At 44.3% G+C, this 12,672-nt stretch overlaps 1 protein-coding gene across 9 annotated transcripts in view; it reads right to left on the bottom strand.

Moving 5' to 3' along the window:
• The window catches only part of ADPGK (ADP dependent glucokinase), a 40,368-nt gene extending 28,660 nt beyond the window's left edge, over positions 1 to 11,708 (bottom strand). For 2 of the 9 annotated variants that reach the window (XM_032244747.1, XM_032244748.1), the window contains exons 1-2: positions 11,387 to 11,708; positions 2,000 to 2,225 (exon numbers count right to left, since the gene is read on the bottom strand). In XM_032244747.1, the coding sequence (XP_032100638.1) occupies positions 2,000 to 2,225; positions 11,387 to 11,619 (459 nt within the window). In that variant the 5' untranslated portion in view covers positions 11,620 to 11,708. Of the gene's footprint in view, positions 1 to 1,999; positions 2,244 to 8,253; positions 8,569 to 11,173 lie in introns of those variants that run through there. The other 7 variants (XM_032244746.1, XM_032244745.1, XM_032244749.1 and 4 more) reach the window with 5 other exon arrangements.
• Positions 11,709 to 12,672: the final 964 nt, after the last annotated feature.

Consider the following 12,672-nt stretch of genomic DNA (forward strand, 5'->3'; position numbering starts at 1 on the left):
AGAAATCTGACACATAGGAGATAAGGTTACTGTTCTATTACGCAAGCTGAAAAGCCTCATCAATAGTGTTGCCTGGGTTCAATGCTACTATCCCACCTTCCTAGTCCTCAGCCCATGCAGAGGCATAGACTAAACCAGGGGTGTCCAATCTTTTGGCTGCCCTGGGCCACACTGGAAGAACTATCTTGGATCACACATAAAACACACTAACAATAACGAAAGCTGATGAGTTATTAAAAAAAAAGGAGGGAGGGGAATAAATCTCACAATGTTTTAAGAAAGTTTACAAATTTGTGTTGGGCCACATTCGAAGCTGTCCTGGGTTGCAGTTTGGAAAAGCTTACAGTAAATAATTCTAGATGGCAGACATCACTCTCATCCCAATTTTGTGCTGACAAACCTCTGAATTCAGGTGGGACAGCAACAGCTTTTAGGAGACAAATTTAAAACCTTTTGTGATATGCAGGTTGAAATTTGTCCTTTTAACATGTCAGCCTTAATTAATGTTTTATTTAACCATGATAGCTAGAATTTACTAAAAAAAATCTTGGAAAATAGTAAGATATCTACAAAGCGGATTTCAGAATTTTCATATAATGGTTATTAACTGTTGTTTATCAGTCAACCTGCCTTAAACTATAAAGAAGTACAAAAAGGCACTCCCTTAGCGAAGGGGGCTTTTACAATGTTAAGAAATAACTTGGACCATCACAAAGCTAAAGTTGCTGTAAAAGTTTTTTTCATCAAGAAACAAAGGCAGAATCAAGAGAGAAGAGAATTTAAACTAGTGGTTTAAATTCTATAATTATAAAGACTTTTGAGCAGTGGGCTCATCTTCATATTAGAACTATGGAGATTCTCTCATAAGAGACAAGAAGCTCACTACTGAGCTCAGCTGTCAAAATGGTAACTAAAATCTTAACTTGCTATCTCCTTTAGAAACTCAGCTAATGCCTATGCCCATTTCTAATGTTCAAATAGGCACCTTCAAGGACAAAAAACTTTTTATTTTAAAAATTTTTTGAGACAGGGTCACACTGTGGCCCAGACTGGAATGCAGTGGCATGATCATGGTTCACTGCAGTCTTGATCTCCCAGCCTCAGGTGAGCCTCCCCCAGGCACATGTCACCATGCCCAGCTCATTGTTTCTATTTTTTGTAGAGACAGGGTTTCACCACGTTGCCCAGGCTGGTAATTCCTGGGCTCAAGCAATCCACTTGTCTCAGCCTCCCAAAGTGCTGGGATTATAGGCCTAAGTCACTGTGCCCAGCCTCAAATCTTCAGTCATCAAAATAAAAGCAGTCACAAAGGTTTGCCGGTGAAAGGTGCCAATTAAAAATGGCATTAAGAGCTTCCCTGGCTAGAACTACCAACCCAGATGGGGTGCCCAGCCAAAGGCAGGTTTAAATGAGGAGTAAGAATGGGGTGGGGTGCAAGACATGGGAGATAAACAACGAAAACTCAGCCTCAAGGGGAATGGGGGTACATGCAGGAGCAGGCATATCGGGGTGAGGTAGGAAGAGCCATGGTTGGGTCTCCAGCCCCAGCACTGCCTCTTATTCCATGTGAGCCTCCAGGAAGTGCCTGGACCATGCAGGGCTTTGTATATAATCACCAGGTGAGCTTGGAAACGACTAAGGTTCTCTCTAACTAACAGGTTCTACCCTGCAGGCCAGTAGTTCTCAAAATGAGGTTCTCAGACCTAGAAGATCAACCAGAAAACTCACTGGAAAGGTAAATTCTTGGGTCCCATCCCACATCTACTCAATCAGAACTCTGGGAGTAGGCCCAGAAATCTGTGTCTCGACAGCCTCTCCAAATGATTCTGATGCATGCTCGAATCTGGCAACCACCAACTAGACCAGCAGTTTCAATCAGGAGTGATTTTGCTCCTCTCCTCTTCAAACTGGAATGAAAAGTTGCTTGCTTGCTTCTAGGAACTATAGGAAAAAGGCATCTTTTCCCATCCTTAATTTACTATTGCTTAACCAAACAGACCTGGGCTCCTGGGAATTCTGACGCAACCTGGGCGATGTCATGAAAAGTTTCCTTATCACTGAAGAAGCGCTCAGCAGCTGCTCCCTTCCCCATGAAATGAATGAAGGCTTCTTTCAGATCATTCCTTGAATGTAGAACGCTGTGATCTTTCCCATTCCCAGGACTAAGGCCAAGTGCCTGCAAGAGCTTCACCCCTGAGAGCACCACATCAACACATGCATTGACTCTGGAAAGAGGAAAAAAACTGTGTGAAAGAAAACAGCAGAAACACTGAGTAGCTATTTTGCATTTAACAAAAAAATGTTTCTCAGGACCGTATTCAACAGAAGAATGGGGGAAGTAGATCTGAAACCTGAATTGGAAATAGCACATGGCAGGAGGAAAATTACTTTAACTGGATGTATGTATTAGGATCAGAACACAGGACACTTCAGTAGTTTGGCAAACTTTCACACTAGTTACAAAGTGAGAAGAAAGGTGCTTACCATTTCAGAACAAAGCTACTGTATCAAAAATATAACATTTCTGAGAAAACGCTGGCAGAGCCAAACTGGATTCATGCTGGCTGTGTGACTTGGGCAAATCACTAATTTTGCTGTGCCTCGTTTCCTCATACACAAAATGGCAATAATATGAGCATTTAACCCATAGAGCTATGGTTAAAAATTAAATAAGTGAACATATCTTAGGAACAGTGATTGGTACAGAGCAATCAAAATACATATTTCAGTCAAGGGCTAGGTATCAGACATTTTCCCTCCAAAGACAAATGAGGATGGTGGTAACACAGAATGAATTCCTAAACGCTGGAGTTCTCAGCTGAAACCCTGTCTCTTCAAGTTTAGTGGTGATTTACAGACTTAGGCACACTTGCAGCATTGTAACAACTCACCCCTTGGTCAGACCGACCCAGGAACATTAAAGAGCTGCCACTCCTGGTTGTCTAGAAATTATAAAGTACAGGTTGAATCCCTTATCTGAAGTGCTTGAGATCAGAAGTATTTCTGATTTTGGATTTTGGAATATTTACATACACAAAATGAGATATCTTGGGAACGGAACCCAAGTCCAAACACAAACTTCATTTACATTTCATATGTACCTTATACATAGAGCCTGAAGGTAACTTTATGTTTTAAATCATTTTGTGCATGAAATAAAGTCTGTATTAAATACTCCCACGTGAGTGGAATTTTCACATAGAAGTACTTAATATATGGTAGTGACATCATGTAAGTGCCCCCAGAGTTCTGGATTTCAGAGCATTTTGGATTTTGGGTGCTCAACTTATCCTAAGGTTGTCTGGCATGGCCTCTCCTATGTGTGCACGGAGAAGGTCTGGTTTATATTTTCAGGGGCTCTTTGCTAAAAGTCATCCCTTTTTTAAAGAGAAGGTTCAAATAATTAGGGTAGCTAGATGAAGTCTTCCTGCCCCTTCCCCTGTCACGGTCATCTTTATTCCTGCCTCTGCCTATTGGGATGTCCTTCTGACCAGGGAGGCTGGATTACCATACAGGCAGCTCCCAGCCGGCCAACTGAGATGGTCCCTAGCGACATGGGTGACTGGGCTTCAGATTTAATTCTGAGCAACTCTGAAACCAGAAGGTAAACTCATTAATAAAAATGTCCCAGTGGATGAGATTTTGGTGTAAAATACATAGTTACATTTCCTGTCTAGTTTCCTTCAAAAATGAAGAGGAATGAGACTGGGATGAAGAAGAACAAATGGACTGCGTCCTCATTATAAGGGTCCTTTTTATTAATTTTCCCCTAGGGATTCATGTTTTGAAAGGAGTTTTGCCTACCAAACAGCATTTAAATACTCAGTTTCTTGTTCAGGACATACATAATGACTCTGGTCAACTGGAGAAGCATAACCTAAGAGTTACTAGGCCTTTCAGTGCATAAAACATCTAGCTACTCTAATTATTTGGCCCTTTTCTTTAAAAGAGGGATGACTTACAGTAAAGAAACACTGAAAATATAAGCCAGAACTTCTCTGACATACACAGGAGAAGCCATGCTGGACATGCATGTGGCAGGTGCTTAAAGATATGTTTAAAATATCTTTCATTTCATAGGCTTACAGTTTAAGAAACCAAACACACCTTGCAAACTGTCTCAATTCCACCTCAGATAGGGTGCCCTTTATTTCTAATGAATGCAACATTAGATTGGTAGGCAGAATCAGGAATAGAAGTATCTCTAGCTCTCAATCCCAGTAGGTTCCTAAGTTTCAGACAGTGAGGACTTGGATAAGGAGGGATACCATTCCTCCAGACAGCCCAGTCTAAAAAAAACTGTATCCAAATGGATTTGGGTCTCGAGTCTCAAGAGTAAAAGTTCAAAAAAACAGAGGGAAACCTGTCTTTGAAAATACTTCAAAAACTATAAACACCTCACCCTCCATATCTGGTCCTGCTGAGATTTTACAGACTCCTTAAAGATGAGAATGGGGAAAGCTGCTTCCAAAAGTTATAAAAGAACAAAAAGAAAAGGAACAAAGTTCAGCATATTTTGTAATACAAGGCAACACCCAATTAGTTCCATAACTCCGAACTAATTTTGAGTTAAAAAATATCACTATCACGAAACATTTTCCATCCTTCACCTAATCACATCAGGAATACTAAGGGAAAATAACCAGTTTTTCAGACTGGTTCATGGTTTACTTGATGACTTCTTATAATTTTAAAAACAAACAGGCAGAGCATGTTGGCTCACGCTTGTAACCCCAGTACTTTGAGAGGCCAAAGAGGTTGAATCCCTTGAGCCTAGGAGTTTCAGACTAGCCTGAGCAATATAGGAAGAGCCCATCTCTACAAAAAATATAAAAATTAGCCAGGTGTGGTGGTGCACACCTGTAGCCCCAGCTACTCAGGAAGCTGAGGCAGGAGGATTGCTTGAGCCTGGGAGGAGGCAGAGGTTGCAGTGAGCCAAGATGGCACCACTGCTCTTCAGCCTGGGTGGGAGAGCAAGACCCTTTCTCAAAAAACACTCAACATCTACTACGTGTCAGATGTCAAACAAGTATTTTACATGTACTTTCTATGTGATATTTAACCAGAGCCAAGAACCTTTCTCTGCACTTACCTCAACTTAATAGCATCCCAAAATGTAAAAAGCATATTACCTAAGGTGCTGTATTACCAAGGGGAAATAAAGGGACACAAAGAATCAGAAGACTTTTCAGCCAGAACCACCATCTTCCAGTAATTTGCCAAAATGACAAACACAAAGGAAAAGAGGAGAGGCACCCGATGTATGTTCTCTAGACCTTTTAGAAAACATGGAGCTGTCCTTTGGCCATGTATATGCGAATCTATAAGAAATGTGATATTGAAGAATCAAGGGAATGGGTACTGTTTAAAAAGGAATACCCCACAAAGGTTACCATGGCAAAACTGGAAGAGTCTACAATGTTACCCAGCATGCTGTTGGCATTGTTGTAAACAAACAAGGGTAAGATTCTTGCCAAGAGAATTAATGTGTGTATTGAGCACATTAAACACTCTAAGAGCCAAGATAGTTTCCTGAAACGTGTGAAGGAAAATGATCAGAAAAAGAAGAAAGCCAAAGAGAAAGGTACCTGGGTTCAGCTGAAGTGCCAGCCTGCTCCACCCAGAGCAGCACACTTTGTGAGAACCACAAATGGGAAGGAGCCTGAGCTGCTGGAACCTCTTCCCTATGAATTCATGGCATAAGAGGTGTTAAAAAAAAAAAAAAAAATCAGAAGACAAAATTATGCTCATCTGACATGCAAACAGAATCTCACACTTCATAATCTCCAGTATTTACAAAGACGTGTGTGTGTGTGTGTGTGTGTGTGTGTACTTGTACAAGAGTCCGGTTATTAGCTATAATCTCTCTCTACCTAAAGAAACGGGCTTCGAAGTACCACTTGAAATTTGAGCTTAATAAATGGGGACATTTTCACTAAAATGATGGTTATTAGATACTGAAACGGTACACAAAGAAAGATTGTGTGTATTTTACAAGGAGAAAGATTACTATAGAGATCTGTCATGCTTAGAGTCCACGGATTTTTAACTATCTGGGCTTTAATCCTACACAAAGGAGGAAAGACCAAATAAACAGTTTATTTGCTTTTAAAAAATGAATTCCTTTTGTTTATGCAATAAATCTTTAATGAATGATTAATGATTCAAATGTTCAGTTTGAATACATGAACCAGACCAAGGACTGTGGCTCAGGCCTGTAATCCCAATACTTTGGGAGGCTGAAGCAGTGGAGATTGCTTGAGGTCAGGAGTTTGAGATCAGCCTGGGCAATATAGCAAGAAGCCCTTCAATCCATCCTCCATCCCATCCTCCCCCCCCCCAAATAATCTCACACTTAGTAAAAAGTGTGTAAGCAATGACAGTGTGATTTTGGAGAAAACACAGATGAAACAATTGGAAGATAGGTCAAGACAACAGATGCTGAATGCCAAAAAGAGTTGCATGGGCGGGGGACTGGCAAAGAGGGCATAGTTCTCCCTTCTAGACTGAAACTATCTCTAAGGCAAGGACGATGTTTCCTATCTCCTCCCTTCTTTTGCATCACCTGTAAATGTTTTCTAAGGTTTTCTGTAGCTTTACGTTATGCGCATCAGCTGTTTTAAGAGCTAATCATAATCGTTAAAACAGAACTGTAAAGGGGGGTGGGGGAAAGGCTGGGCATCTGTCCCTGGGCTGAACCTTAGCTCCTGCATCCAGGCAGAGAAAGGTGGCTGATCTTTAAGAAGCACCCCATGCTAGTCAGGCATTTTCAGATACATTACACATATTTGCAAAACACTGTAAGATCCCTCATTAGTCATCACTGCTTTCAGCTGACAAAAGTGAGGCTGTGGATTAACTAACATTCCAAAGGCCACAGACAGGCGGAGCTCAAATTCAAACTGAGCACATTAAGCACTCTAAAAGCCAAGACAGCTTCCTGAAACGTGTGAAGGAAAATGATCAGAAAAAGAAGAAAGCCAAAGAGAAAGGTACCTGGGTTCAGCTGACGCGCCAGCCTGCTCCACCCAGAGCAGCACACTTTGTGAGAACCAGTGGGAAGGAGCCTGAGCTGCTGGAACCTCTTCTCTATGAATTCATGGCATAATAGGTGTTATGCCATGATTTATCTGATACTGAAGCCCAAATAGGAAATATGCACAAAGTTGTACACAAAGGGACTACCTTGTGTTTGGACATAATAAGAATGATTTAGCTAGAATGGAGAATTCACACAGGGGAGAAAACCAAGGTATGTTTCAAGGGCCAGGGTGAAGCCAGTTCCAGGGGCAATGAATATATTAACATGAGGGTTTCACCATTTATTTTTTTTTTGAGGAGTTTCGCTTATTGCCCAGGCTGGGGTGCAATGGCACAATCTCGGCTCACTGCAAACTCCGCTCCCCAGGTTCAAGTGATTCTCCTGCCTCAGCCTCTCAAGTAGCTGGGATTACAGAAATATGCCACTGAGCCCGGCTAATTTTCTATTTTTAGTAGAGACAGGGTTTCTCCATGTTGGTCAGGCTGGTGTCGAACTCCCAGTCTCCGGTGATCCGCCCGCCTCAGTTTCCCAAAGTCCTGGGATTACAAGCACAAGCCACCATGCCCGGCAGGTTTCATCGTTTTAAAATCAATGAACAACAGGCACCAGTGTCTGATTTAGAAGCAGGAGAAGTTTCCTAGAAGCTCCATAAAATTCCTTCTATCCTTTACTTTTATGACGCCTTTCTGCCAGCCCCTTAAATACTGGTGCCTCCCAGAATTCCACCCTCACCATTTTTACCTTCTCCTCTTCTCTTCCTGGATGATCCTATCCTGTCTCTGGCTTCAACCTTAGTGCCAGTGTCTCCAAAACTTGCAACCCTGTTTCGCAATGTATTCCTAAAAACCAGCTTCTCATTTTCAGTGGCTGACAGAGAAGCTTCATTAGAAACCCCACAACAATGTATGTACATTTCTCTTCCTCTGAAATCCAATATGTCTTCTTCTACAAACTTGACTCTTCTTCTTACATCTCTCTTAAAGGCAACAACATGGCATGGACATAGAACCAGAAATGGGAAAGACCAGGCTTCAACTGCCCCTCTGGCACTTGATGCTAAGAAATCTTGGGCAAATCAATGTGTGAAGACTCGGTGACAATTATCTTTTATCTGCTTCCCTCATAAAGTTGTATTAGTCCGTTTTCATAATGCTATAAAGAATTGCCCAAGACTGGGTAATTTAAAAAGGAAAGAAGTTTAACTGACTCACAGTTCAGCATGGCTGGGGAGGCCTCAGGAAACTCAGTCATGATGGAAGGTGAAGGAGAAGCAAGGTACCTTCTTAAAGTGTCAGGAAGGAGACGCCAAGCGAACAGCAGGGAAGAGCCTCTTATAAAAACCAACAGATCTCGTGAGAATTCACTATCAGGAGAACAGCACGTGGGGACCGCCCCCATGATTCAATTACCCCCACATGGTCTCTCCCTTGATTAGATTATTGGGATTACAATTCAAGATGAGATTTAGGTGGGGACACAAAGCCTAACCATATTAGTTGCTATAAGATATTTAATACTGGGTTGGATGAGGTGGCTCACACCTATAATTCCAACACTTTCAGAGGCCAAGATGGGAGGCCAGGGCCTGAGCTCAGTAGTCTGAAACCAGCCTGAGCAACTTGGCAAATCCTGTCCCTACCAAAAATATAAAAATTAGTTGGCTGCGGTGGTACATGCTGTAGTTCAAGCTACTTGGGACACTGAGCGTGACAGGTCAAGGCTGTAGTCAGCTTGATCATGCCAATGCACATTCCACCCTGGGTGACAGAGTGAGATGCTGTCTCAAAAAACAAAAACTAAACAAGATATCCAGTACTAAAAACCTGTCGTTTTTGACTGCCTTTCTTTACTCCACCACATCCAACCTATTATTCAGGTTATCTTCAAATCTCACCTCTTCTACATCATTACCAAGTCTGGTTCAGGGTCCTTTCTCCCTTTACACAAACCCTACAATGGCCTCTTAAACCAGCGTCAGGGTCTCAAGTTATTTCTCCATATGAATCACATTAAATTGCATTTTGGGTGTGTCTCTAGGGAAGTCAAACTACAACCTCGAAATGAGATTCTGATGCAAGTACTGCACCTGTTCCCACCCATTCCTCCTATATTCCCATCTTTGGGCTACAAATCCTTTTTAGGTAATAGATGATGAAAAGCAGCGAAACAGGTTAGAACCACTGCTCAAAATCCACCCTTCACATTCCTACCAATTCTCAACAAAGAACTTGCCATCAGTTAACTGCTTATAAACCTTTATGGCTTCCCCATCACCTACCCTGACATGGGCCCTTCACAACCTGGTCCAACCCTTCATTCTCAGCATCATCTCTTTACAACCCTCTACCATGATTCTTGCTCCAAAACAGGGCTGACTTGCTCCTAAACCATGTACTTTTCCACATTTGATTCTCCTGCCTAAGTGGACCTGTTCCCACTTTTGCTTGGAGAAATTTCATTTTTTCTTTAGGATCTGTCCCACGAAAGTCACTATAGAATACATTTTCCAAGATGGTCGCAGTAAGATGTCCCAATCTACATGTTCTTTTCACAATGTGACACTGATGCTCCTCCCATCAAGGTTTGTTCTATGTCCCCTCCCTTAAAACCAGGTGGACCTGTGACTCTGGTAGAAGAGTTCCTAAGTTGTAAAAGACAATTAAGGCTTGTGCCTGGCCCCCATTCATATGTTGAAACCCTAATTCCCAATGTGACTATATTTGGACATGGGGTCTTTAGGGAAGTAATGAAGGTTAAATAAGGTCATATGAGTGAGCCCTATTCCATAAGGACCTAGTGTCCACATAATAGGAGTAAGAGACACCAGGAGTGTGCATGCGCAGACTAACAGTGAAAAGCCAGCTGCCTGCAAGCTAGGAAGAGAGGCCACATGAGAAACCAATCCTGCCAGCACCCTGATCTTGAATCATCAGCCTCCAGATCCATGAGAAAATAAATTTCTGTTGTTTAATCCACCTAATTTATGGTATTCTGTTCTAGCAGCCCAAGTAGACTGATGCAATAACATGTGTTTCCAACAAGTGAGGCAGGGACCTTGCTTCACCCATCTCTGTACCTTGAGAACCTAGCACAGATCTGACACTAACCGTGTAGTTGGTGAGTATCTGCTGAATGAATGCGCATAAAGCAGGAAGGACAATTTAATCCCAGCACTTTGGGAGTTCCAGGTGGGAGGTTCACTTGAGCTGAGCTCAGGAGTTCAAGACCAGCCTGGGCAGTAAGGCCTTGACTCTACTAAAAAAAAATTGGCTGGGCATGGTGGTGCTTGCCTGTTGTCCTAGCTACTCCAGAGGCTGAGGCAGAAGTGATTGCGCCACGGCACTCCAGCCTAGGCAAAAAAGAGAGAGAGAGAGACAGAGAGAGAGAGGGAGAGAGAGGGAGACACAGACCGACCCGGTGTCCAAAGATAAAAAATTAAAAAAAAGAAAAAAATTATAGCAATATTGAATGCTTTTTAAAGCAGGCACCATGCTAGATAGATTACATGAATTATGTCATTAAATCTTCTGGACAAGTTTGCTTTACTTTACCCCTCCTGGCCCCAACACTCCAGAGACAGTAGTAGGCTACATGGTAGAGGGCCTGCTTTTGTGTGGTGGTTATACATAACTCCGAGGTTACAGCAAGAAAGGCAAATCGAACTTAGGGACTAAAGTTAGTGCTTATAACACAAACACTATAAAGGGAATAATTACATCCCCGAGGAAGAGTACAAAGAAAGGAGGCACTGTGATTTGGAAGAGCCTTAAATATGCAATGTCACTGAAGTCGGGAAGGAAAGTGTTTCACGGAGAAGGGCGTGTTCAATGCGTGGAAGCCTGCAGAGAGTATATAATGAAGACTCAAAAAGGCAAATCAGAGCGGAGTTGCAGTATTCTGGTGTGGTTTCTAAACTATACAGCGTTAAGAAAGAAAGTGGGTAAAGTCAGAGATCACTCATCTTCAAGAAGTTCAGAAGTAAGAGGAAGAAGAGTGGGTAAGGTGCAATCTTTCACTGCAAAACAGCAGTCGCCAGAGGAGAAGGGGCTAAAAGTTGAAATGAGGAAGAAGGCTCGGAGAAAGGTGTCAGGCAAACCGCGATTAGCAAGCAGCTATTAGGGCTGGTCCTACCGGGATGAGAGAAAGGCGTAGAGGCCAGCCGAGTGGAAAGAGCAGCGGTGACGAACCGGTTCAACTCAGACGTCCGACACTTCTCACCAAGGGGCCAGCGCGGACAGCAGCGCCGCCCGGGGACCTCTGGGGAGCCCAGTTTCTGCGCGGGCTCCGCCCGACCTCCAAAGCAAACCTCGGAGGTTCAGAGACCCAGGCCCCTCCGGCACTCACCCCACTGCCACGCGGCGCCAGCGCCGTACTGGCCGCACGATAAGCGCGTCCCAGGCGGCCGCCAACCGGCCCTCGGGGGAGACGGCTCCCGGGGGCGCAGACGCGGGTCCCAGACACAGCGAGCTCCAGAAAGAGCGTAGCGCCGAGCCTGGCAGCTCTGGCTCCAGCAGGAAGACGCAGCCCACGGCCAGCGCCAGGAAGCCCGCGTACGCAGAGCCGCGCCACAGCGCCATGGGGACCGAGGCGCCGCACCTGCGCGAACCGATTCCTTTCTTAGCCCGCGCCTCTTCCGGGCTCGGCGCGCGCCGATGTCGACACAGGCCCTACGTCACATGGGCGCGCCACGGGCCCCGTCAAGGGGCGGGGCGACAGGCAGCGCCACGACGCAGCGGGTGGGGATCCTCCGCCTCAGTCCGAGTCTTGGCATTGCGGGGTCGCGGTCCCGGAGGAGATGGGACAACTGTCTGGGCGCTGCACCCCCCCCCTTCCCGGATCTCCAACCGTATCCTCAAATAGAGGGATAGGAATACATTTGCTTTCCCGGTAAAACAAAACAGACATTATGAAGAAGCGGAAAAACCTCGCGTTAATATTCAAACCAGTCGATGTCCCCATTGGCACGGATCACAGCCCCTTTTTTTAATCCGACCCTCCGCCCCGTGCCCATTCTCCCTCGTTTACTAGACTCGTCTTCCTCCCGGCTCGGTGTTTGGCGCTTCTGAGAGGGATAGGCTTACAGGCCTTGACCTCTGGCCGAGACCCTCAGCCGCTAAAGGACTTCGTGGAGACTGAGGAAAGCCTGCAGAGATCGGCAGAGGTCGACAGTGATCGTTTTCTTCTGGATAACCAGATTCCACATTCAAACCTTAAAATAACCCATTTGGGGGCGCTGTTCCCTTTAACAAACTCAGGAAAATGTACACAATCTTGTGCACAACTCGAGAGTTACGGATCTGGGTTAAGAAAAGCTGGTTTCTTTTGTTCCCCCTTGGTGACATCACTTAAACCCAGCCCTGTCCTCGTTGGTACGACCTTTCTGTGCATGAGGCTAGGTTGAGAGACAATGACGCTAGGCTTGGTACCAGCTCATTCTCAGCAACCACCATGCCCAGCCTAGTCTTGTTCCCTGGCCTGTTTCCATTTTTCCAGTTCTGTTGGCTTCTGACCTTGGCTTTGCGTCTAGTTTTCCACGGTGACCCTGACCTTTGGACTTGGCAGTGAAACTTTATTTCCCTAACTTTGATCTTGGGCATTAGTCTTCATTCTCCCCAGCCCTACCTCATCAG

This window comes from Sapajus apella, unplaced genomic scaffold, assembly GCF_009761245.1.
Source record: "Sapajus apella isolate SASKATOON/1434 unplaced genomic scaffold, GSC_monkey_1.0 scaffold55, whole genome shotgun sequence".
Classification (NCBI taxonomy): Eukaryota; Metazoa; Chordata; class Mammalia; order Primates; family Cebidae; genus Sapajus; species Sapajus apella.